The 27234-nt window shown below is 38.1% G+C and overlaps 1 protein-coding gene across 1 annotated transcript in view; it reads left to right on the top strand.

The window, feature by feature from the left end:
* The window catches only part of ctnna2 (catenin (cadherin-associated protein), alpha 2), a 326489-nt gene that overhangs the window by 41232 nt on the left and 258023 nt on the right, over positions 1-27234 (top strand). The window contains exons 3-6 of the mRNA XM_063476233.1: positions 18144-18339; positions 22913-23079; positions 23922-24041; positions 25081-25347. Of these exons, the coding sequence (XP_063332303.1) occupies positions 18144-18339; positions 22913-23079; positions 23922-24041; positions 25081-25347 (750 nt within the window). The remainder of the gene's footprint in view (positions 1-18143; positions 18340-22912; positions 23080-23921; positions 24042-25080; positions 25348-27234) is intronic.

Below are 27234 nucleotides of genomic sequence, written 5' to 3'. Positions count from 1 at the left end.
GAACCAGACACTGTGATTGTTTTTCTTGTCAATTTGGATGATTCAGTGTGTTTCGATGGAATAAAAGGTTGCCTCGGGAGGATAGACAAACAGTCTCACACTGACATTGCTGGAGATAGCAGCCTCATTTATCAAGACCAAGCCTCTCCCACCTCAGCAACAGTACTGGGCAAGTCCTAACTAATAAAACAGAAAGGCTTACTTTATCACTGTTTATGAAAGCAGCATGCCTCTGATATAGTAAACATTTTTTATGCTGCAAGCGATGGCATTGGTTTTTTTTCTTTTAAAAAAAGAAATATACAAAATTGGCCTTGAGAAGCAGGTACAAGAAGTTAGGGTATTTTCATCTACTGCAATGCAAACTTTAAGCATCCTGGAAGGGGAACATGGGAGTCAAGAAGAGAAACCAGCCAGAATAGTAAATAGGCTGTGTAAAGTGGAAAGGCTTTAATATACCCAGAGAAAATGATAGAAACTGTGAAGTTTTAAACTGTAGCTTTACTTTGCTTTATTCACAGCCTGACTGTGAATATTTTCCTGAAGTGCTGTTAGCCCTCTTCCTCTGTACATATCAATGACAACCCCAGATGTAGTAATGTCTTCAGTCAAGACACAGTTGTTGATTCTTGAGGAACGAAGGACTAATAGCCATTGATTATGCAGATACATTTACTTGGTCATAAAAAGATAAGAAATTATTTGTGTGACTCTGCTTGTTTTAACTGTAATGGAGCCCATATGCATGAAAGGAAAGTACATTTCCTGTTCTTCATAATTCCTCTTCGTCTTCATTATGAAGTCACTCAGAACTGAATGGAGCATAAGACCTCTGGAATGACGTTATTGGTGCATTTAAAAAAAGTGTATTTAAAATGGCTGATACTATTCATAACTGCTCTCGCATAATAATGTTTTTGTCATTTGATAAGGTGAATAAGTAAAAAATAAATTCAGCGGTTTGTAGGAGATCTTCTGTGCTAGGTAGTAAATTTTGGGGGCTATAAAGAGTAGAATTGACTCCCTGTCAGTGAGAGTGTCCTTGCTGTGCAGTATATCTTGCTTCTTGTATTGCAGAGAAAGTAGACTTATACTTTAATATATGTTTGCTGAGTCCAGGGTTGTAATTGTTTTGCAGCAGGAACCACTAATGAGATTAAAACTCTCCAACTCAAATACTGAGGTTACAAGGTGTTGTCTGTCAAATACTATATCATCAGAGAAAATACTGTTCTTCGCTTTGTCACAAACACACAACACATTGTACTCAATTTTTTACTCACTTACATGTAAGTAATGCTTGTTTTGTTTGTTATGAGTTCATGAACCACTGACAGGACATCAAGGTATCTAATATTTGACATATTTGGACCGTATTTTTAAGTTACCCACTGGACAACAAGTTTGCATTGCTTTCAGTCATCTACAGTAGTATGTTCATGGAGATGTTTGGCTTGCTTTGGTAATGATCAAAATGTAACATTATATGTAACGTTTTGTTATTATTCTTTAGGTGGCCAGTTGAAAACTGCATTCAGCTAATTTTGCTTTCTTGTTCTAAGATAGATTTTTTTTTTCTGTCCTCAGCTGGAGGTAAAACCACAAGAACACTTTTACCTCTTTAGAAATGTAGTTTTCCTTCCTTCAGATTGTTTTTTTTTTTCTCATTCAAGATGAAACTGTAGTCTAAAGGGGTTTTGTACTTAGTTTTATGTCTAATTATAATTCAGTTAGATGCATTAGCTTTGAAGGTCTTTTGCACAGTTCAATGCGTTCAGCCCGATTCTTGCTATTGTGATGTACATGCCAAATTAATTGGTCTTAGACTGATTAGCTTAATATAAAATTTAATAAAAAATATTCAGCTGATCTAAACTCAGACAAAGCAGTTTAGACTTTGGGTGTACATTTTGTGTGTTCCTCTGTTGTTAAGCTTAACATAATAATGACATGAGTACCATTTGTACATGACAAAAGTGGATTTACTACCTGGTGTCTCCTCCCTAATTCCATCTTTTAGATGGATTTTCCATTATTGGGATATATGATCACTGATGTGACATTCTGCCTTTATGTGGTGTATTGGAGAGCCTCTCTGCTGTACGGTCTGTCCAGTTTGCCAGATCACAGAGAGCTACTTAGCCAGCTCCTGGTTATGGTTTCTTCCTTTAGTGGTCTCTGACTCCCTGGTTTATTTTTGTTACTCTAATATGGATCAAATCATGGTGAGTAATCATGCTTGGGTTACACAGGAAAAAAATGCAAATAAGTGTTGATTGCTTTTGGTGTTCTTATGGTGTTATTAAGTTGAAAGATCCTTTTCCTTGGCATATTAACTCCACAGCCTGGTAATAGGCTAAGGAAGAGCCTTAATGGCTGTCAGCAGTTGATGCTTTAATCACCTTTGTTTTTGTATGTCATCCAAGCCTAACATTTGGCTGCAAGTTACGGTTGGCACCTGACACACATAGACACACTCTCTAGTCAAGGGGCTTAACATAAAGGGAGGGGAGACGACGACGGCGAAGGGATTAAGGCTTCATGCTGCATCACTGTCATAATCCATTAAGCTAGCGGAAAAGGAGGAAGCCTGGACCTCAAACAGACAATTTTCAGAGGCAAGAAGGGATGCTTTACTTCTCCTCAGAGTTTTAGAGTGAAACCACAGAACAGTCACTCTCAAAGTTGGGTAATTTGATCTAAGTTTGGAGAGTAGTCCTAACAGCAGTGTGGTAGGAAGTTGTAACACCTTACTTTTTCTGGTGGTAGAACCTTATTTATTTATTTTGTTTAGAAAAAAAAGAAAATCACTTTAAGAGGTGACTTTTTTGTATTATCCTAGAAACAAGTTTGATGTAGTCTTCTAAGTATTTACTATTGGAAGACATCCACTTGAATTACCTGAGAAATACACATCTGTCAGATTACACACAGGCCATAGTCATGTGATATTACTTGTTTGAGTAATGCTACTAAAATAGCTCTAGCACAACACTTTCGCATCATTTGTGAAAGCTTGGATTTAAGAAAGGAAGAAAAAGTTCTCTTCATTTGAGGCTGAGAAGTCATCCATTCTCTGTACTCTTTTTTTAGATTTTTTTTTTTTTTAATTCGTTGTTTGAATTTGGATGACAGTATTTCGAAGAGGCTTTGAACACTGTAAGAGGCAGTGATGTTCAAAAGCCAGTCTGGAACCCCTGCTTCTTGGCATACTGCTCACTGAACTCCTGCCATGTTAGAGGAAGGAATCCTTAAATTCTTTTGGTGGGGGGGATAGAAAGGACATCTGGATTATCAGTGACATCTTGTAAAGGCCAAAGTATGGTTTAACAATGGCTTGACAGAAACATGTGAATAATAAGATTGTTGACAGTTCAGATTTGGTGTGGTATAGTAATGACCTAAACATGTTTTCAATAGACTAGTATTATAGGTGTTAAAGTTAAAGGTTCTTTGTGTAATATTTACCAAATCTTTGTTATTTACGAGACCGGTTAACTGAACTGTAATAGACAGGGACACATGTACAAGTATTCTGGGCAAGGCTTATTGTGATCAACTCAAATCTATAATATTGATCAATCTGTGGGCCTATTATTGCCATCTTAATAAAGGATCTAATTCTAAAAAAACTGTATTATTAAAACATGTTAGAAACTATATTTGTCTCTTCAGCACTGACATGCAATTAATAGAAGATGCTGTACAAAAAAAAAAATCTCAAAACATTAGACTATTTTACTTCCAATTACTCTTCCGATATCTTGCAGTCTTGTTCAGCACATGCAACCACAATCTTAGCAAAGACCACTGACATGGCACTTTCCAGATGGTGATCCTTCCAAGGATGGTTGTTCACAGAGTGCTGTAAGAAAGCATATTAATGGAAAGTTGACTTGATGTAAAAGTGTGGCATGAAAAGATATACAAGTAACAAGCTTGTAGAATGACTGGCAAGAACTTGGGAAAGCTTTTCAAGGAATGGGCTGAGGCTGGTGTCTGGAGATGAAGAGCGACCACATGCACATGTCTTCAGGAAAGGGACTTCAGTTGTCACATTCCTAATATCAAGCCACTGCTTCTGTCGACATAATGACAGAAACATCATATCTGGGCTAAGGAGAAAAAGAACTGGTCAGTTTCTTAGTACTCTAAAGTCCTCTTTTCAGATGAAAGTAATTTTTTGAATTTCTTGTGGAACTCAGTCTGGAGGAAGAGTGGAAAGGCTCATAATTCAAGGTGTTTGAAGTCCAGTGTGAAGTTTCTGCAGTCTGTGATGACTTGGGATACCATGTTATCTGCTCCTGTGTTGGTGGTGTTTTATCAAGTCCACAGTTAAGACACGATTTAAGAGCACTTCGACTTTCCATCTGGTGACAGAGTTTACAGAGATGCCAATTTTCTTCACCATCAGGACTCATTACCTGCTCACAAAGTCAAAACTCCTACCAGATTGTTTGCTGACCATGTTATTACAGTTCTTGATTGGCCTGCCAACTTGCCTGAACCCCACAAAGAATCAATGAGGTATTGTAAGAGGAAGATGAGAAATACCCGACCCAAAAATACAGACGAGCTGAAGGCTGTTGTCAAAGAGTGTTACAAGACCATCACTTCTATGTCACGCTGTAATTTGTAGTCGAGGGTTTCCAACCAAATGCTGCTGTGTACAAATGAACATACTTTGAAGAGTTTTAAATGTAATTTATGAGCTATAAGCCATAATCAAAATAATAATAAAGGCTTGAAATATTTGACTTTACATGTATTGAATAGAGCCCTTATATGAAAGTGTGTACATTTTGTATAAACAAGGGCAATTTCTCAAGTAGAAAATAGGACCATTGAAAACTGTACACATTATGTTCTGTGAATGTCATTTTTCAGCAAAGACATTGTGTCTCGACAGAGATGTTGCAGTTTTCTAAAAACTAGATTTTCCTCCCCTGTTGGGGTGAAATTTTAGAGCAAGATTTCCAATTAAATCTATCTAAAGCAAGGACCTAGTAAAATTGTTTTATCTATTATCATCTTTAAAACTGTCGTATATCACTGTTAGCTTTGCTACTTTTATTATTTGGAAAACTGCAGGTGGTCAGTACAAGATATTTGCTAGCCAGGCAGTGAACTCACAACAGCTTTAGTGTAGTGTTTGCATTCTGATGAAAAATCAAACCACTGGTGTTTCCTTCATATGTGGCTGTCAGGCTCAAACACTTCTTCACCTGCCCGTGAGACAAAAATACACATGTGCGAAGGCATAGCACATTTTTAGCTGATGCCTTGAGAAAGGTGGTAATAGTAAGTAATGCTTCACCTGTATGATAAGAATGACAGCTGTGTCGTTATGCAGAGCGCCTCCTGTTAGCGTACGTCTTCTCATTACTTCTGCCATTGCCCGGGGGTCATTGCTGGATCTTGTGAAACAACACACTCATCTGTCTTTGGGCAGTATCTTCTGACACTTTACTATGTCAGCATATGGCTTGCCCCAGGGTCCTGAACAGCAGTTCTGCACAGATGCTGGTTGCCTCGTTGCCTCTCTGCTACTCTACCAGAGAAAATGCATCACATCAAAAAAGATTGCCTCAGAAACACAGCCCTTCTAGTTTAACTGTTGTTTTTACTGTTCTCTTACCACTATGCCCTCCAGTCAAGAGAAATCTTGGCTTTATTATTCTAAATATAGTGCCATATAGAGGTTTGAAATAGTATTTCTCAAAAATAAGAGGTCTGTGTGATAAATACATACATTTTCATATCTTATAGAAATGATAAGTGGACGACAGGGATCTTTTTCGTATCTAATAGATGTCACAGAAATTAAGCTATACATGCAGCAACAATATAGATGACTCATATTTGACACAAACTTGTTTGCGATGTAGATTAAATAAATCTCACTAAGCAATATGATTAATTATGGCTCGATCCAATTTAAGGAGTGCTATGATATATGAGTTTGGCCATCAAGGAAGCTGGAACTGAAGCAGCTAAAGGGAATTCAGCCATTATTTATCTTATTACCTATATTTATGCTTTTCTTACTTTGACGTGTGAGAAAGTTTTTATTAAAATCACAATTCTTTGAAAACTCTGCATTACAGGGTGTTATTAGGTACATTTACTTATAGGTAGGTAAAAAAATCAATACAGTCACACATTTTGTATTTTTGTCCTCATGGTTGTCCATTGTAGTGTGAGTAAATTTGACTCTGGTCGAGAAGCACAGCTCTGCATGTTTTATGAGAAGAGCCTTTGGTGGTTGAAGAAAAGCTTGTTGCTAGTTATGTAAGGCTGTCTCTTAAAATACTTATCTTTTTCTCCAAAGTAAAATCTGCAGGTTTGGGCCATCTATGCAAATGAGACTGCATGATTACAAAAGTGTTTTACTTTCCACAGCTCACAATCTATCTCTGTCTACATTATGGTTAAGCACAGCTTATCTCTGTGAAGCATTTTTTTTTCTACATGATAGAAAAAAAAGGTTGACAGTTTTTAAACATGCACTTAACCATAAGATTAACCAAACATCCCCAATGACTTTTTTTTTTTTTTAGCTAAATTTCATTCATCTTCAGCAGCCACAAAGTATTGATGCTGGTTCACTCTGCCTAGAGTTCATGTGATCTGTTTTTTGTGTCAAAGCTGAAATTTTCCTGATACTTACAGATATACTTTTCCATGTCAGAAGTGTTTATTCATTCTATGTGACAAAACTGTAGAAGTATGTGGGAGCAACAGGGGAAAGCCCAAGGTCAGTATGTCTTGTTTATGTTTGATAATTTGTGAATCAATTTGTGACAGGCTGCTAAATACACTCATGGTGTATCAATATAGTTCTGGCAAATCAGATGTTTTGTGAACCAACACAAACATGATTTTGCTTGTCCGGTACAGAGCCTGGACTGAAAAGAGAATGGCAATATGCCAGCCTATGTTGTTTGCGTCTGTGATAATGAGCCCACAGGGGTCAATAATCCGAGATTCTGGCTGGTAGTGGAGTTTGCACAGATGTGGCAGAAATGGGTGTCTGCTTTTTTGGGGGTGATATTTCCTCAATAAGAAAGTATGCTTTTTACAATTTGTTTGTCTTTTATTTCTTGCAGGCAGCCATCCTCTTCCCTTATGACCTATAAACCTGGTTTACCTTGATAAAACAGGGTCTTATTATCGTAAGAAACAGACACCAAACAAGCCAATTTTCATGAATAACTTATTCAACTGCTGAACAACTTTGGCCTCTACATTTTCTGTTATATATATTTTTTCAACGTTAGTTGGTGTTACTCTGCTTGAAGGTGGAGTTAGTAGTCGATATAGGTTATTACATGCACAGGAGTGAACCTAGTAATTATAGTTATTATTTTTCCACATATTGTACAGAGAACTGAATCATTAGATGTTGCCCACGTACTCAAACTATATTAGTGTAGCTGTATGTGATTTTGTGCTCACCATCTGGCCAGTAAAAAATGGCCTGAGACAGTGTGGTAATGGTCTACATTTTTTTTCCATCATCATAATCTTCACTTTAAACACCTAAATATTATAGTGGACAATAAATAATTCCCTAAATAGCAGACAGAGAGTAATTCATCTACACAGTTGTTGTGTGTCTGATCTGTGTCTTTAAATTCTAGGTTCTCTCTCTTGATGACAAACTCAGGGCACCTGTGGGCATATTTAAGTGGCCTCTATAGCTCCCTCTCTCTTGCTTTTTACCCCTTTCACTTTCCTCATCCTTCACACAGGGTCCCTTTGTTACACTTTTATTTTATTTTTTTTATCAATAAACTTAATTAGAATCTTAACCTGTCTTTTGTCCCAAATGTTTTGGCCCTTTGAGCTTTTTGTAGCAAATCTAAATAAGTTGACAGCTAATCTATTTTTCTGTGATCATAGTTTTCTTAGAGTCTGATTACTATATTTATCCAATACATTTAGTTTCTACCTTGAGGAAACCTATAGTCTGTTGATTGAGCAAGTGGGAACACTAGTTAGATTTGTAGGACTTTCTGTGTAGCGAGCATACAGCCAGGCTAATTTGTGACTCATGACAGCACTGTTCACATAGTGTGTCCAGTTTTCATTCTTCTTGCATTCTTGTCATGATAACATGTTCACCTGAACTTTTTTTCTTAATAAAATTGCTTTTCATTAAACTTACTACGTTGCAATCTGTAGGTTTATTGACACTTTACATAGGCTATAAGATACAGTAACCCCAAGAAACATGAAAATGAAACCCGACCTTCAGTGTATTGATCCTTTAAGACTCCGAGCCCATGTTATATTCATTTAGTACACTGTAGAAATGACTCAATTATTTAGCAGCTTCTAAAATTGAAGCGGCAGCCCTTTATAATATCAGCAGGCTTAATAAAATATGGAACTGCAGTGACAACACTAAGCCTAGTTTAGGTTGTTACTTTTTTGGACAGGGATCCTATTAATAGCTTCACGTTCACAGGGCTTTAAATAGCGGGTAATGAGCATGCTATGCTGCTAAAATGGGTAAATACATGTAGATTACTTGCAATAAGAAAAAAATAAGATCTGTTTGTGAAGTTTCATCATTAGATTAGTGCATGCTGCAGAGCAGTCATATGCAGTCGTTCTAAATCCTCTGATTATTTGTTTGAGTCTGCTGTGAAGAAGGCACAGATACTGTCGATTCAGATGACTTCTGTTGTTAATCATCTCAACATGATATAAAATCCAAACTTTGTTGTACTGTAGTGATATTATTTTCACACACTCCTCGAAGCCCCCTTTTTTTCCCTGAGGATTGCTGCACTGATTCCTTTGACACTGATCCTTGTGACCATACCCATACCATTTCAGAATGAGATTTAAGAAAGCTTTTATGTGGTTTGTCTTTGAAGTGAGCATCATTTTGGGTGGCACATATTTTGGCATTTGTTATGAAGATTATGCGCCTCAAGGGGTGTCATGCAAAGAAATGAACCCGAGTCAAATGGGGACTCACTGACATTTTCACTAAAGAATAGGTAAATCTACTAAACTTTCTTTTTTTTCTATAGAGGTAGTTGAGAGTGTGACAGTTAAAATGAATGCGCTGTTGCTGAAATGTTCTAATTGGCCAGCCTTGCACATAGATTTAAAACCCACTCTCTCCCACTCTTTGTTTTCCTTAGATTAGTTCCCAAAGGCCTAATCATGGGCTGTTTTGCACACTAGTTGAAATAATATTTTGAGATAGCTCTTTTCATCCAAGCATTTTCTTAGGCTTGCTAATAATTTTCAGTACACTACACTCAGAGTATGTGGATGTAAGCTTTGACTCCTTTTAGACCTGAATGCAAATATGTTAGCGCATCAAATGCTCCACCTGAAAACTGCTTCTACCATTTACTGCCCCACTCGGTTTTATTCTGTCAGCTACACATCACATTGTCCTGTCATTCCTCAGAATGAGTGAAGAAACAGCACTGATACAAAGATATCTGCAGTGAGAATGATAATGAAGCAGTAGGAGGATCAAACAGGGATTTGAGCTAAGGGGTTACTAATGAGGAAATATTATGGGGAGACTGAAAGCCTATTGCTCTCAAAGCGGAATGAATGAATGCTGTTCTTAGAGGTTCACCTTGGGGAATTAAATGTGCGAATCATTATCGCAGAAAATGCTTTTAATTCATTGGCTCTGCTGTTCTACTGAATCATGTTTTCCTGCACTTATTTGTTCAGTTCTGTGAGTGTTCACGCCTGCAAGTTAGAACCACCAAATATGTTCTTGGAGTATAAAAATTTGGTGCAGATATCACATATCAAGAGCAAACACTTGAAAGAATTCAAGTTCAAACCTGGCAGTTTTTAGGTGCATGAATATCTTTATTTGTCAGAAAATAAACCAGGAAGTAGAAAAATATTTGACAGCAATGCCATTTTTTATTTTTTAAATTCATACATTTTTTTCCCTTCTTATTCATTGTTATATGACACAGTTTCTCTCCAGCATTTGCGTTTAAGTATGCTGCCAAGAGACTTTTAGAGGATGTAGCTGCAAGAGCACATGTTGGGGTTAAGAATGTCAGAGCTTGACACCATTGCAGTGTGACACTTCCTGCTAACATTCTTCCTCTTTGCCACCCGAAAACCTATTCAGGTACCAATTTTAATGCTGGCTAATCCTTCTCGCCTTGCACTTCAGGACTTGTTAACTTCAAAAGATATTTTAAATAACACAGTATAACACCAGCTAAGCAAAGTCCTCGGTGACAAGGTATTCAGCCTTGCTGAATTTTAGAGCTGTAAAGCCGCCTCTCTGCCTATTCATTCGGTTTGACTCTGTAGTTTGTGTATGAATGGATGTTCAGCGTCCTGGTGATTAAGCGATCAGTAGTGTGTATTGTTCCTGCAGCCAAACACTTGGTGGTCAGCTAGTGTGTAATATGTGGCTTTAGGTCATCACAGCAGCTACACACGTTTTAGTACAGTCACAGCGAGGCGACTAAATTGTATGCTTAGAAAAATGTGGAAGGCCCCATCTTGCTTTTGTCCCCTGGGCTTTTGGACACATTATGCTCTTTACACATGTCTATAAATGGTCTTGTAAAAAATTTTTAACATAGAACCTTGAGTACTGTATATCAGTTACTATATAACATGATAACGGTTAAAATAATCTCTCTGGATATGTGTACAGAATCTTACATGTGTAGTTGGCTATTACGCACGCACACATGCACACGCCCTTCTGTAGTGTTCAGTGGTTAAATCATCACTCATCCTTTGGATGCGAGTCTTAGAGGTTGAAGGCGGAAAATTGAATGGCTACGCAGAGTCAAGGGGATTTACTACTGACTGACGAGTCCACTGGTCAGTCTCTGCAGAGGAGTGGCCACATGGCATTTAAAACTATTGATCAGCAATAAAACTGGAACAAAAGACACAGCAACTCTTTATAACTAAAAGGAGGCATAAACCTCAGGACTTCTGCAGCATAACTATGATTAGAAGTTGTTTTTTTTCCTTTTGGATATTTAAAGGATAAATTATTTCTGTTACTTTGGAGTTAAAATTGTTAAAGTTTCATGAAAAAGCATGGGTAAAAACTGAACCAACATAAAATTGAGAGTGCAAGTTTTTTTTGTGTCTACTTGGGTATGTCCAGGAAATTTTGTTTTGGTTTTGTTCTAAGCTTGTTTCTTTCTTGCTCAGTGACTGGGTCTTGATGTTATCACCCCTGTGTTCATCTCTCTTTTTTCCCTAATCACTTTTTAGTTACATCTTATTACTGGCAAAACAATTACATGAGCGCCTGCGTTTTATGAAATGTATGTTCAGCTGAAATTTGTTGAAGGTGACTCAATCCTTGTTGATCTTCTCGTGGTATCACAGATAAAGCTGTGTATCCATACAGCTCAGGTATACACAGATCCATCGCTAGTTTATTGGCTGTTTCCAGGGTTGTGTTCTTGTGGGTTAGCAATAACTATAAAACAGACACATTTTTAATTAAATTAAATTCAAGTCAAGTCAGATGACTCTCCTATGAGCAAGCACTTGGCAACAGTGGGAAGAAAAAAATCCCTTTTAACAGGAAGAATCCTCTAGCAGAACCAGGCTGGCATGACCAGTTGGGGGTGAGGGAAGGGAGACAAGACAAAAAACACACTATGGAAGCGAGCCAGAGATTAATAATAACTAATGCTTAAATGCAAAGTGGTGAATAAACACAGAAAGCGTGAAAGAAACCCTCATGGACACCAATGTCTATGAGGGTCTCGCAAAAGTACCACAGTTTAAGAAAACCTCGACCTTTTATACTTCACATTTTTCATTTCTTATATTGTGCTCAGCTCGCACTAGACATTTGTTGTAAGCAGAAGAACTTTATTTTATACATGCCAGTAAATAAATGGGCTCTGACATATTGTGTTTGCATCTGGCCGCTGGAGAACCACATAATGTAAAATAGCATGTTGCAGAATCACCATCTGTGTGGAGGGCCCCTGTGGTTCAGCACATAACAACATAATGAACCAAAGCGCTCAGTGTGTCTCTCTTCACCCTCAGGAAGTGTTTAGACAGAGATTTTAATTCTTTCCTCATTCAGAAGCACTAAACCAAATGAGAGTCTCCCTGCTTAGTTGGTTAAGAATAAATATTTTACATTGGTGCATCATCTGTGCAGAATGACTATGCCTTTTTTTTTTTTTAATTTTTACATACCACCAATGATGCCATAATTTCTGATCATTTAATTCTAAATCTACTGATTAGACATCTATATTTAGGCTTTCATGCGATTACTAAAGTTATGCTGGTTAATACTTTTATGCGCTTAGCGAAAGCCAATTTTAAAATTGGCTTAAGTAAAACTGACAAGTCGGTTCACTGACACGTGCTCTCGCAAGTCGCTGCCTCCTGTCGTTTTAACAATGTATATCATTTCACAAATGACCTCATAGAGTTGATGCGTAATCTTAAAGAATTAAATACCCTACCAAATATCTTGGAAGAAATACTCACTATTTCTAAGCTTAATGAAACAGATCTATATGGGTGTGCTTTACAGGTTGCATAGAGGATAATAGTCTAGCAAAGGCTGACTGTGTCTGAGCGGTGTGCGTTAAGGCTGAGAGGAGGACATAACTTGTGGTTGTTTGGAATGAACCTCGGTGTGGTCTTGCATAAAGTCCAAACAGTGCTGCTAATATGCACGATAAATGGGCTTACCGAGGGCCAATTACCAGCTGCCAGAAAGGGCAAGGCTGCCTTGCGTAGACAGTGAATTTATTTTGTTTTGTGTCAGAGCATATTTGGATGCACTAGGGAGACATTATGTGGCTCACTTCATTTTTTCATTTTGCAAACTACTTGTTTCTAACTCTTTCCTTGGGGCATGCATTCGATTATTCAGTGAGCACAGTTCTTATTTTGTGCTTGCAAGTGATAATGTATCATTCAGACTTTCTTGTGTTAAAGTCATGATGTTCGGAAAATATCTTTAAGCTACTGAGCTGAGTTATGAGTTGGCGTCACAGTGCTACAGCAGGTACTATACCTCTCTATGATGTGTACCTTTATTACATACTTTTCCCCTGCTAACAGCTTTAGATGAGCAGCAAGTACCGGGTTATGTTTAATGTGACACACGCTGCATTTAAAGATGGAAACAGCACATATTTTGCATTCATTACAAGTCTTAGAGAGTGGCTTTAAGGTCAGCACCATCTCTCCTGGTTGGAGCCAGAACCCTCCAAATATTTTTTCCTGTTTCTTGATTGGCTGAGAATGGCAATGGCTTTTTGTAGTGCACCATATCAGCATGAAAGTGACCGTGATTGAATTTAAATGACTCAGCCACAATAAAAATCTTAAGTATCTAAGGACATCAAATCGCTATGTCATTCAGCCTCATGCAAAAGCACTGAAATACCCCCTGCAATGCTTGTTGCTCCCAGTAATGTTTGTTTGTTAAGTCTGATGCAAATTCTTCGCCTAATTAGCATTATCCCCACTGGCCGTTCATGTAGGTCCTTAAAATTAATTATTTGTTTGTGCTTCTTGGAGTAAATAGCCTGTGTAATACATGTGTAACAGTTTTTAACTGTTATTGAAGTTAAAGTTATTTAATATGAAGTGAAAATGGTATAATTTTTGCTTCTCTAGAGCTCATTCTTGGGATATTCAGCTAAGCATATGCATGCATGGACAGCTAGGCAAAAGCAATAAAGCTAAGTCTGTGTGAAGGTAATGGAGTTGATTTCAGCTCGGTGCCTGCTGTGAGGTTATCACAGATATAATTAAATATACATAATTTTTTAAGCTACTGTTGCAGAACAAAACATCACCTAGGTTTGACTTTAGTGATTCTCTCCCTGTGGAAAGCAGCTTGGCTGATGCAGTAGTGATCGCTGTGTGTATTTGACAGGCCAACCCTGTGTTTATGAATGGATGAGGGTTTGAAGAGCAGATAAACCACACAGATTCATAACTCAGTATGTTGTTCTCTTCCATGGAAGAGTTACATAAGACATTATATCAACACTCAAGTTCAAAAAGGGCTGATCAACTTTTAATGCAGGCAAGATAAGAAGGCAACTCTACAAACTTGGCCTCTAATAACTAGTAAGAGAAACGAACAGCAGCTGCTTGCATTTTAGGATAAACCTAATTTTTGCTTATTGGTATGTGGACTGGCTCTGACATAGCTCTTTCTACCCTAGTGGAGCAATCAAAGAGCTTTATAATGACTGTATATGACATGTAACTCTCATAAATCAGAAATGTGTTGAATGCGTATGCATATAAGAGACACTTGACTCTTAACATCAGTTAAATAAAAAAGGACTGTGGGATTGTTTCATTACCGTATCCATACTCTGCAAAACCTTAAAGACTGCTTGGAGTGTAGGTATAATAATATGGCACCGTTAATGGGTTAATAAAATTAGTAATACCTTATTCACAGGACTGGAGCAGAAGTCATTTTAATGTAAGCTTGCAAACTGACATTGGACATATGTTACTATGTGATGGATGACAAATCACGGGTGACCTGGCCTCTTCTTTTTCAAATGCTGCAGTAACATGGTGAACTGTCATTATCTGCATTGTTTGTGCATGCATGCACACAAGCCATTGACGCTAGAGTAATGACTAATCTGCAACAATAGAGCTGGCTAAGCTTAGCTGTTGTGTAACTTTATCTGTAGTCATGTAATTGTAATATAACTGCATTAATTAACTTACAGTTGTTTTTTGGGGTTCTTATCTTTGTCAACAATCAAAAAAATGTGTTGGTGATCTGCTTGAAAAAAACAGGTAGTTATTTTTTGATTGTGTTCCTGTGTTAATGAATGGTTTTATGTGAGTGTCACTAACTCTGAGTGTTTCCTTATCTCTGAGGTGAAGGGAGTTTTTGGTGTTATAGATGAGTGTGAGTGTGTGCGTCTGTGTGTGTGTTTCTGTCCATTCATGTGTAAATATAATGATGAGTTATTGATTTATAACAACCAGGATTGAAATAAACACATCATTGCACTTCATATTGAGCACTAATTCCACTGTGCCAAGTGGTGCTGAACAGATGACCTGATGGTTAAGATGTATCAGAGTTTCTAAATCCTAAAATAATGCTATTGAATCATGAATTCGTTTCTAGACAAATACACGATGACCTAAAAGTTTAACTTGGTCTTTTATCAGCTTTACTATTCCTGGATCCATCACGAGTGAAGCCATACATCATTAACGCTTATATTGCAGGCTAGAAGCCCTGAAGTAATGCCGCCTTGACAGGACATAACTTTGCTCTTAGGGGCTTTTCAGAGTGAAAGCTTCTGATATATTCCTCAAACTAATCATATCACTCTATTGTGCAAGTTCAGCTGCCGTCAGACAGATAGTCCAAAGGCAGTCTCTGACTGGAGTGTGGAATGAGCAATTCTGCCCATGTACTTCCTCCCTGGCTTCAGATGGAAGTGTATAATTATGTACAGCAAATGTGTCACCAAGATATAAGCAGCCAAATGTTTCTAGTCCTGATTTGCCTGTACAAGCAGCAATGATTGGTTATGCTTTTGCCCTCTAAGCTGAGTGACTTTAATGTATTCTTTGTTTCATTATTTTGTCTTAATTATGTTAAAAGTAGGATGTTATTCTATGAGAGGTGATCATTTTGTTTCTATGATGATATCACTTTTGATACAGTGCAGTGTTTGGTACTTTACATTCATAGTTAAATGGTTTTTTAATGTTGTGAAAGAATCCATAACTACAGTGCTGTGCAAAAGTCTTAATATATACCCTCAGATGTACTCGTAATTTATTTTGAAGTTTTTAAGGTCTTTGAAAGTTTTTCTTTGTGCATTGGCTGCTGTTTTAGTCTTGTCTTTTTACCTGAAAATCTTCACAATTGTTACTTTTGCTAGTTAAGGAAGCTAACTCAAGGGATGAACCAGTGTTGTGTCTACACAAAGATGGAAACAGCACATACACAAAATAATCAACAGCAAAGATCTTGTTTTAAGAATTTATATTTGTTCTCAATTTTTTCTTTGCATCTATAAATAAAAAAATACTAGAGATAACGTGCATCCTTTAACATCCTTTTGACATGCATGAAGCAGTATTTTGTGCACCAAGGTGATTCACAAAGAGCTATTTACTAAAAAGTTGGCATATCTCTGCATGATGTATACTGTGTCCTAAAAAATGTGCAACTGGACAAGTGGAGGACAAAAGAAGACTTGGCAGACCTGCAGACTATCTGAAAGTCATGGATCTGAAAAAATCCAGCATCAAACCTGACACAGGACCTGAAAAATACATTTGATCCTTGAGCAAATGTACCTATCTACTGTTCACCAAAACCTAATCAGAAATGCACTCAGTGTAAGGGTGGCTCTCAGAAAGCCATTCATAACGATGGGAAACAAGAAGAAAAAGACTGGTCTAAATCAGTGGCAAAAGGTCCTATGATAGCCATCTGTAACAGACAATGAACGCTGTAATGGTTTGTGGTTGAATTTCAGCCAGTGATGTTGGGAATTTTGTCAAAATCCACTGAGTTATTAACATAGAAAATTGCTGTCAGATTTTGATCCACATGCAGTACTATCTGGAAAGTGTCTGATTGGCAAAAGCTTCGTTTTTCAGTGTGACAAGGATCCCAAACACACTGCCAATGCATTAAAAGCCTACCTGGATAGAAAAACACAGAAAGGAACACTATCAGTCATTGACAAGCCTCCCCAGAGCCAGGACCTCAACAAAAACAACATAATCCTGTAAAACACTGAAGTTTTACTAATACAGTTAGATGGACTAACAGTATTAGTAAAATATATCTGTGTTTGTGTGTTCCTGCAACATTCCTGCAAAAGCACTGATGGATATTGCCAGTGGTTGCAGCCTGAGACAGGTACAAGACTGATGCTGCACACAGTTTAGCAGTAATAGAATCTAGAATGAATAACCTCATTATTGTTGTGAAGGTCCAAATTATGAACGAAGCTTGGACTATTTGTCATCTTGTTTTCGTTCAACTTTTTCCCTTCGTGCAGAACCAGTACAAGTCATACTCCCTGCATTATTATGGAATGTACAGAAACATTATTATTCAGAAAAGAACGAAAGAAAGAAGATTAGTGTAATTACATTTTTTATAGGATTAGGAAAATTGCCCATATTGTGTTTCAGTATTACACTGGGTACCATTTATAAAGTGTTTAGATAACAGTATAACCTATGTTTACAGAGCTAATAATACAGTTTTTGACAATATCTTCTTTTTATGCATAGGTAGTCCCGTATCTCTTTTCCCCCCTTTTTGATCCTGATTTGCAAAGTGTTGAGATCAGAATATTATAAATCACAGTAATATAATGCTCCCCTATATAATCTCATATTCAAATCACTATCATCTCAGTGGCACTGATCACCATGCCCAGAACAACTGAACATCGCTGCCATCAAGCCTTGAGTAATAATTATATTACTGACTTATTATACACTATATGAACTTGAACCCGGTAATTACTCATGACCTCGGTATTGTTTACATAAGACCATTCTAAACATTTCAGCCAGATTGGTGCTGAATAACACAGTAGGGTTTTCACTGCCATTATTTCATAGTCATTTCCAAGGACCAAATGAATAGAAATAAAAATATATAAAGCGGGTAAATTGAACATGTTACTTAATGGTAATAAGTATTTTATATAAAAGAGAGGGTTTAGATGCATTATTATGTTACCATATCAGTGGCATAATGGCATACATAATTACCACTAATTATCACATAATAGCTATCAAAAATATCCTCTGATGGTTGGCAGTATGGCTGTGAGGGGGTTTCTTGGACTGTATTTGGTTTTGGAGGCTTACATAATACAGTGGATTATAAATGTATAAAGATTATAATCAGCAAGCCCTGTAACAGGTACTAGGTTGTAGCAGTTTTTAATATTTTAGAATAATATAATAATAAAATAATACATACTGGATCTTCCTATTATTTTTGGTGTTCTCATTATCTTTAATTGCTGGGATGTGTAGGTTATGTGCCGTAACCTCAGAAACAACGATGACCATACACCATAGCAACAAGCAGCAAATCAATGTGTTCAGTAAGTTTTATATTTTCCTCTCCTGTTATGAAGGTGACTACTCTGGTGAACACCAGCAACAAAGGGCCATCCAGTAAGAAGAAGGGACGCTCTAAGAAGGCCCACGTCCTGGCAGTGTCTGTTGAGCAGGCTACCCAGAACTTTCTCGAAAAGGGAGAGCAGATTGCCAAAGACAGCCAGGACCTCAAGGAGGAGCTTATTGCTGCTGTGGAGGATGTTCGTAAGCAAGGTAAGCCCGACTGTTTGTGCTTTCATTTTTGTTTTTATATTGTGACTGGTCAGATAACAAGATTGTTAGTGTGTGTAATTCTTTATGCTTATTCACTGTTAGACATCTAGTAAATTTTTCTAGATCATCAATTTCTAGAACATCAGTTATTGTCTTTAACCTCCTAGGACCTGGCGTCCACATATGTGGACATCACATTTTGGGTTATTTAGACCAAAATACTCAATTTTGCTCTACAAGGGCCTGATATCCACTTACGAGGACATTATACTGCTACTGTTCTATCGAAATTTTAAATGAATATCCTCATATGTGGCCCTTATTTTTCTTAAAAACAAAAATAAGGTAAAAAAAAAAAAAAATCTGGTAATTCTTTGTTTTTACATTCATCGGGCCCCAATATGCCCAAATATCAAAGAGAAATTAAAAATGCATGCCGTGGAAGAGTTCGGGTCTTAGGAGGTTAAAATACTTTTTCTTCAAAACACTTTAAAAGACATAAAAAAAGTTCCTTTATTTCCAAGCATCCAGTTTGCATATATTTACAATGGAATGGAGACTGGGTTGTTAACCTGCTTATTCTCTGTAACATATGAAATCAAAATCTCTGTCATTCATTCTGCTTGAAGTACTTTCATTTAGATATGTTTAATTGAGCATCTGTACAAACCACATCTGTCCAGTTTGCAGCTACACATGACACTACTACAGATGAACAGTGAGGAAGTGTGAGATGCATGTGGAATTCAGAGTGTAGTCACATTAATGTTACTGATATGTAGTTGACAAAATCATTCCAATAATCAAAAGTAGTTCTGTATGGGTTATTTAAGGCCTCACTCACACAGGACTATAGACCGGTTGGCAACCACCTGGCAACCTTTAGTTGGTGGGGAAAAATGTGTATTCCTCGACTGAATGGTGAATGATTAATGGAGGTTGCTTCCTGCTGCTGGGTGAAATCAGTTGCAAGAATGGTGCTACACCCCAAACCTACTTACGATTACTTTGCCTACTAGCAGGAAATCACAAGATTGAGAAACCAAATGCAGAAATGAAATGAAGGAAGACTCAATAAACAGTCTAGTAATGAAATCCATAAACAAAATAACATAAATGCAGAGGCACGAGTAACACAAGGAAACACACTGGGAGTTTAAACACACAGTGTGACAAAGAGAAGACAGCACTATTTATGCAAGCACAGACACACAGGGATAATAAGGCGAATGAGAAACACTTGGATAGCAAGACAACGAGACAGCAGAAGTCAAACTAGACATGACACGCTCAAGACAATCTGCTATCAAAATAAAACAGGAAATCACAGACTTGCATACTCAAACTTGAGATAGAAAGACACATCGGGGAAGGCTAGAAAAATAACAGAAAATAACAAAATCACAGATCATCGCAGTATCTGGTATAACCATTAAGGCAAGGCAAGGCAAGGCAAGTTTATTTATATAGCACAATTCAACAACAAGGTGATTCAAAGTGCTTTACAGAGACATTAAAAACAAAAACAAATAAAAAGCACGATTTAAAATTGATTAAGACAAGCAAACAAACAAACAAACAAACAAACAAACAAACAAAACAGTATTTAAAATCAAAAATCAAAACAGTAGATAAAATCAGAACAGTAGATAAAATCAGAACAGTAGATAAAGTCAGTAGTTAAAATGTAAGTTTTGAAATTTAAGCTTAAAAGTGTGGATTTGGTGCTTTATTCAAAAGCAGCTGAGAATAGGTGAGTCTTCAACCTGGATTTAAATAAACTGAGTGTTTCAGCTGATCTGAGGCTTTCTGGGAGTTTGTTCCAGATATATGGAGCATAAAAGCTGAATGCAGCTTCTCCGTGTCTGGTTCTGACTCTGGGAACTGATAAAAAACCGGATCCAGATGACCTGAGGGATCTGGAAGGTTCATACTGGGTCAGGAGGTCACTGATGTATTTTGGTCCTAAACCATTCAGAGCTTTATAGACCAGCATCAGAACTTTAAAGTCTATCCTCTGACGGACAGGCAGCCAGTGTAAAGACCTCAGAGCTGGACTGATGTGGTCCACTTTTTTGGTCTTAGTTAAGTCACCACAAAAATGGTGTTGGGAAATGGCTTATGCTAAGGCACTGTATTAATGTACAACACCCATGTTCACTACTATTATGACTGAAATAAGGACCCCTACTGACTTCTCTTGCTGTGTAAGTATTAGTATTCTAGATGAATAGGGAGCGTAATTGACATAAATGTAATGTTTTGGGAAAGTATTAAGTGTTTTGAATGTCATAGCAAGTCAGCTGTCTGCTCAACTTTAGATGAATGGAGAGTTAAAAGTGGCAAGCCAAATCCATTAAATATAGCAGATTAGTACCCATTAGATTTAGGCTTCACTTGCAGTGCATGCAGCCTCTAGAATGTAATGAGTCTAGTTTTGGAGTTGTTTACCCTAAAGTCATGCATCGTTAAAGCTTCGACTGTCTGTAATGTTGAGGGACCTTGCTGAATTTAAAGGTATTATAGATGCCCATTCTCATTAACGATTTGAAACTTAGTCGCTGAAACTTCTGCATGGATGCAGCGCCTCACTCGAACAACAAATCATACTCTACTTTCTGGCGGCTTACACAGATGGAGCAATGTCACAGTACTTTGTAGTTCTCCGAAGTTTATTTTCTGTGCGGAGTGCAAGTCAGTGAGCCTTTATGTGAATCAAATGTTTGTCCCCAGAATGGAATTGGATTCCCTGTTCAGAAACCACATCAGCAGAAAGAGCAAATGGAGCTCAGCATATGTTGTGTTGTAGCCGTATTCCTCATCCTGCTCTGTCAGCGCGTACTTGGCTGCTGGTACTGTTGAATATTGACTTGACTGCTTTGGCACACCGCTCTTCTGAGGTGTGAAATAGACTGTTACCATACAGGTCATCACTACAGCTGACATCAGAAGGTTCAAGATTAATCTTCTCGCTTGTTAGGCATGCAAAGCAAAGTGACAAGGTGTGTTAAAAAATATTCTTGGACATTTAAAAAAATGTAGGACATGCTTTCAACTAACACTGCAGCATTTTTGTGTGCAAATGGCCATATTTATACTGAAGCAAATGTACAGTCCTTTCTGACTCTTTAGAAAATATGTCCCTGAAAAAAATATTAGACTAAAATACTTACTTCCTGACTTTAAGAAAATAATAGGACATCAATACTAATGCTCCACATATTTGGTAGGTTGTATATAATTACTGTACATACCAGGTCATCAGGGAGAACAGTTCATATTAATAATGTTAAACTTATGAGCATGAGGATATGCTATGTTGTCTGTATAGACAACATAGCATAGACACACACAGACTAAAAAATAATATCGCAGTTTAAGTGACCTTTAGCAGCTGCTGGAAGTGTGCCCCTTTGAAAGGAATTGTCTGCCTAGTTAAAGTCATTGTGAATTATAAAATGGTTTTAAATCTGTCATCGCCTCATCAGGCCTCTCTCAATGTGACCTCAGGGTCCCAGTCCCCTTTATCTTGTCGTAAATTAAATTAGAGATGCTGATTTCAGACCATGGAGGGGTTCAGTAATACGCTTTTCTCTGTCACTCTTCACTGGGCCAGACAGACGTATGGCACTACCAGTATCATCATGAGGGCTCATGAGTTCATTTGCAGTTCTGCGTGTGTGTCCCTGTGTGTGTGTTTAGTTGAACACATGCTGTGCATGTTTGTGTTTAACATGCTGAGTTCTGTTTATCTGATTATGAGGTTTTCACTCTGGCATAACATAAACAACTTTGTTTACTCACTAATTCTTATTTATGCTAAGAGAACTGGTTTGCCAGTTTTTGCCTGTTGCCAGGTTTCTCCTGATCCAGGTGGAACATGTCTAATTATTTAGAATACCAATGTTTGCATGCACGTGCTTATTCAGATTCATTTTATATGCTTTGATTTGATATTGGAGATGTGGGGGATGAGTTTTGCTCAGAAATATGAGCCATATACATACTAGTATATTGTCTGTACTACCCGGCCTAAGCTGAAATGTCTAAGGCTTACTGTGGTTGCCATGCTAGCAAACTACTTGTTAAGTAGCAGTAAAACTTTGGAAATTTCAATGTAAACTGCAGAAGGAGAACATTTGCCTTCAAACTAAAAGCTGGGTCTTTTGAAATGGAAACTGTGGGTGACTGCAGCAATCAGTTAGCGACCAAAGCAATCAGAAGGTGGTTTTTGGTGCAGCACCCTTTTTCTGATTGATTTAACCTGGCAACAGCAAGCAACTTCTCTCGTGACTGGTTGGGGAATACATATATTTGCCTAGCAACTGGAGGTTGTCAGAGGGTTGCAAACTGGTTGCTAGGACAGGCTATTTTAATAGAGCCTAAGATGTAGTTTTTCTGACAAACTGCTTCATGACCTCTGAGCTTTATGAGAAGAAGCGTAATTACACTTAATCTTCAGTCAGTTTTAACAATATGGGTGATTATAGTCTGCACACACATGCACTCACACTCACACAGATAATATCATACTCTCTGCTCCACTTACTGTTTTCTTCTATCCATTTTGCAGGAGAAACCATGCGTATTGCCTCATCGGAGTTTGCCGATGACCCGTGCTCCTCTGTGAAGCGTGGCACCATGGTGAGGGCTGCCCGCACCCTGCTGTCTGCTGTCACTCGCTTGCTCATCCTTGCTGACATGGCTGATGTCATGAGGCTGCTGGCCCACCTTAAAATTGTAAGTGCAGTGAACACCCAACCAAGTATACTTCTTGGTTACGTTGTGATGGAGCTGTACTTAGAACTGCAACACTTTAAATATATATATGTGTAAAAAATACTGACTCTCCAAATCTATACGTGGTTTTAAGACTTGTATGCAGAGTTTGCTTAAAGAAGGTCAGTAAACAAAAAGACTTCCTGTTGGTGTATAGTCCGTGTAGTCAGTGCAGACTTTTATAACAACCTCTGCACACATTTGCATTTAGATAAGGGAATGGAGGAGCATCCTGGAAACGGACATTATAGCATAGTGCTCTGGTGTGATGAACTACTCTCAGTGTAGTCATGTGAAGAACGTGAGCTGTTCATTCACTTAGACAGTAGCTCTAGGCTTTATAACAGAAGTTAATACAGTGTGCCATAAAGAATGATATGCATTTGGTATAATCTGAATCAAACTCATGCCTCCATCCATCTGCAGTCACTCATTTTGTCCCTGTCTCACAAATGCACAAACACTAAAAATCCTTTTTTCCAGTCTCATTCTTCAGGCCCACATAGGGACTTAACTCAAGCCTGTATAAGCCTTACCATCAAAGGCCACTTAACATTATCTCTGTCTCTTCTCCCGTTTTCATTACATCTTCCGCAGCATTTTTATCAGGGATAAACGGGTTTATAGTTAGGATATATCGGCAAGATGGATTGACACTTACTGAAATTACACAACTACTAAAAACACATTAGATATTACAATTACAGAAAATAAATGCTTTAACTAATATTGATTATTTAAGACGTTGTCTACTGGTTTGTGCACAAAGTTTTTGAAAGACTGTGTGCGTATGTTTGTGGCAGGTGGAAGAGGCCCTGGAGGGAGTAAAGAATGCTACCAATGAGCAGGATCTGGCCAACCGGTTCAAAGAGTTTGGGAAAGAGATGGTGAAGCTCAACTATGTGGCAGCCCGGAGACAGCAGGTACCTGGAATTCCAATGTCTCATGCTCTTTCAGAAAAATAACGTGTCTCTCTTGGATAAAAGGTCCTCCAAGTGTCCGCTGTTCTTCTTCTGTCTTGATAAACGAGGGAATGTCACAGTTGAAGCCTCAGCCTGTAAAATATTAGAAACTCGAACTCAACTCAAAGCTTTAATCAATCAGATTGCAAGCATTGTGCAAACAAATGTTGCTATAATCTGACATCACTCTCTAGCAGATGTTAAGTGTTTGTTTCAGACAGCAACCAGTTTAATCTGTTTTGCATTAAGGGCATTTGTCTCATTAGAACCAGCTTTAATACATCCAATTTCTTTGTGCCATGGAGTAAAATTGAAAGATTGCATAGGATAGGATAAAAAAAAATACAATGGCCAACACACATTGTTTAAAAATGTATTGTAAAATTCATCATTTTAAAGTCAGAAATATTATACACGTTTCTTTTAGATTTTTGATCATTAACATTTAACACTAGAATTCACAGCTGTTGTAGATAGTCCACATTTGTGTAGTCTCCTTTGTAATGTTTTAGCAAATTATAAATGGTGCCGATTATTAGTGTGTAGGATTTGTTTTAGCTGGGATGTAGAGTAAGCAAAATCTCTGCACCAGCGCTTATTTGATCCTGGAGAATTACACATCAAAGTGATTTTTAATATGGCCCCCAGTGTGACAAAAAGCTTATAGAGGATTTTTTCCTGCATGTGTCATGTTGGCAAGCACCCATGCTGCCGAGCTGAACCAGAGCAAAACACTGAGGCTAATTCTGCCCAGCTCTATAGTTGCTGATCTGCTGACGCTGCCTTAACTTTGTGAAGTTGAAACAATACCAGTTCATCAGTTTCAATTCATCAAATGGGACATGAACTTGTTTTTTAACAATATACTTCTCCAACTGTGACCTGTTCCTCACACTGTTTTCAATTTCTCAAGCAATACTCCAGTGTTTTGCAAGTTACACTGTTATTATTGCTTATCTGAAAATCAAAAAAAAAACAAAACCCTTTGCTATCTTCTCAGGAGCTGAAAGACCCCCAGTGCCGAGATGAGATGGCAGCTGCGCGTGGGGCCCTTAAGAAAAATGCCACTATGCTGTATACGGCTTCTCAGGCCTTTCTGCGCCATCCAGACGTGGCAGCCACACGGGCCAATCGAGACTATGTGTTTAAACAGGTCCAGGAGGCCATAGGAGGCATCTCAAGTGCTGCACAGGCCACCTCACCCACTGACGAGAAGCATGGCCATGCTGGCATTGGAGAGCTTGCTGCTGCCCTTAATGAATTTGATGTAAGTCAACAAGCATTTTTGTACTGCTTTAGAAATACAAGACTAAACCATACATATATATCACGTCTCTAGTACAGGACAAGGCTTCTGTATGATATGCTGATATAAGGAGTACTGCGTAATATAAAAGGTTGGGTCTTTATGTGGGCAACTTCTTACAGGTTATCACTGATGCTATGACTACATGGACAATATTTATTATGTATTTTACCTTTCATTTTGACTATATTTTGTCCTTTGGCTCTCAGACAACAAAAAACTCACTAGTATATTCTTTCTTTCAACATATAACTCAAAATAATAATAATAATCATGTACAGTGATGGTTAATCATCTTTATTCAGATTATACACAATCATAGGCCCAATTATGGCCAGAAACCTTTCTCCATGAAAAGCATCATCTGCTGCCATCTAGTGGCCAGATGTTAACAGTGCTGTATTGCTGGATGGGCTTTTTGCATTATGTCCTCCAGATGTTGAAAATTATCAGTCCTCTTTTTTTAAATTCCCTGAAACATGTTCTGACAAAAAATATTAACTGGGCTTGAAATCCAGGAAAAGTGAGTCACTAAGCCACTAAGAAATAGGTTTAAGGACCCTTATTTAAGGATAAAAGTATTATTCAAGCTTGTGCCATGACCGATGAGGATCACACTGTCTTCACATGTAGATTTACTGAAAGGTATATTGCGGTACACAGTATTTAATAGATAGCTTCAAGACATGAAATGTTGCAGTGTGTAACAAATTTATTAGCAAAGCCACCCAATGTACAGTGGGGCAAAAAAGTATTTAGTCAGCCACCGATTGTGCAAGTGCCCCCACCTAAAATGATGACAGAGGCCAGTAATTTGCACCAGAGGTACACGTCAACTGTGAGAGACAGAATGTGAAAAAAAAATCCATGAATACACATGGTAGGATTTGTAAAGAATTTATTCGTAAATCAGGGTGGCAAATAAGTATTTGGTCACCTCAAACATGGACAATCCCTGGCTCCCACAGACCTGTAACGTCTTCTGTAAGACGCTTTTCTGTCCCCCACTCGTTACCTGTATGAATGGCACCTGTGCGAACTCATCATCTGTATAAAAGACACCTGTCCACAGCCTCAAACAGTCAGACTCCAAACTCCGCCATGGCCAAGACCAAAGAGCTCTCGAAGGACACCAGGAAAAGTATTGTAGACCTGCACCAGGCTGGGAAGAGTGAATCTACAATAGGCAAGCAGCTTGGTGTGAAAAAATCAACTGTGGGAGCAATCATCAGAAAATGGAAGACTTACAAGACCACTGATAATCTCCCACGATCTGGGGCTCCACGCAAGATCTCATCCCGTGGGGTCAAAATGATCATGAGAACGGTGAGCAAAGATCCCAGAACCACACGGGGGGACCTGGTGAATGACCTGCAGAGAGCTGGGACCAAAGTAACAAAGGTCACCATCAGTAACACACTAAAACGGCAGGGAATCAGATCCCGCAGTGCCGGACGTGTTCCGCTGCTGAAGCCAGTGCATGTCCAGGCCCATCTGAAGTTTGCCAGAGAGCACATGGATGATACAGCAGAGGATTGGGAGAATGTCATGTGGTCAGATGAAACCAAAGTAGAACTTTTTGGTATAAACTCAACTCGTCGTGTTTGGAGGACGAAGAATACTGAGTTGCATCCCAAGAACACCATACCTACTGTGAAGCATGGGGGTGGAAACATCATGCTATGGGGCTGTTTTTCTGCCAAGGGGACAGGACGACTGATCCGTGTTAAGGACAGAATGAATGGGGCCATGTATCGTGAGATTTTGAGCCAAAACCTCCTTCCATCAGTGAGAACTTTGAAGATGAAACGCGGCTGGGTCTTCCAACATGACAATGATCCAAAACAC

The sequence above is a fragment of the Pelmatolapia mariae genome, linkage group LG6 (assembly GCF_036321145.2).
Source record: "Pelmatolapia mariae isolate MD_Pm_ZW linkage group LG6, Pm_UMD_F_2, whole genome shotgun sequence".
Classification (NCBI taxonomy): domain Eukaryota; kingdom Metazoa; phylum Chordata; class Actinopteri; order Cichliformes; family Cichlidae; genus Pelmatolapia; species Pelmatolapia mariae.
Note: the sequence above shows the minus strand (reverse complement) of the source record. Positions and strands in the feature narration are given on the sequence as shown.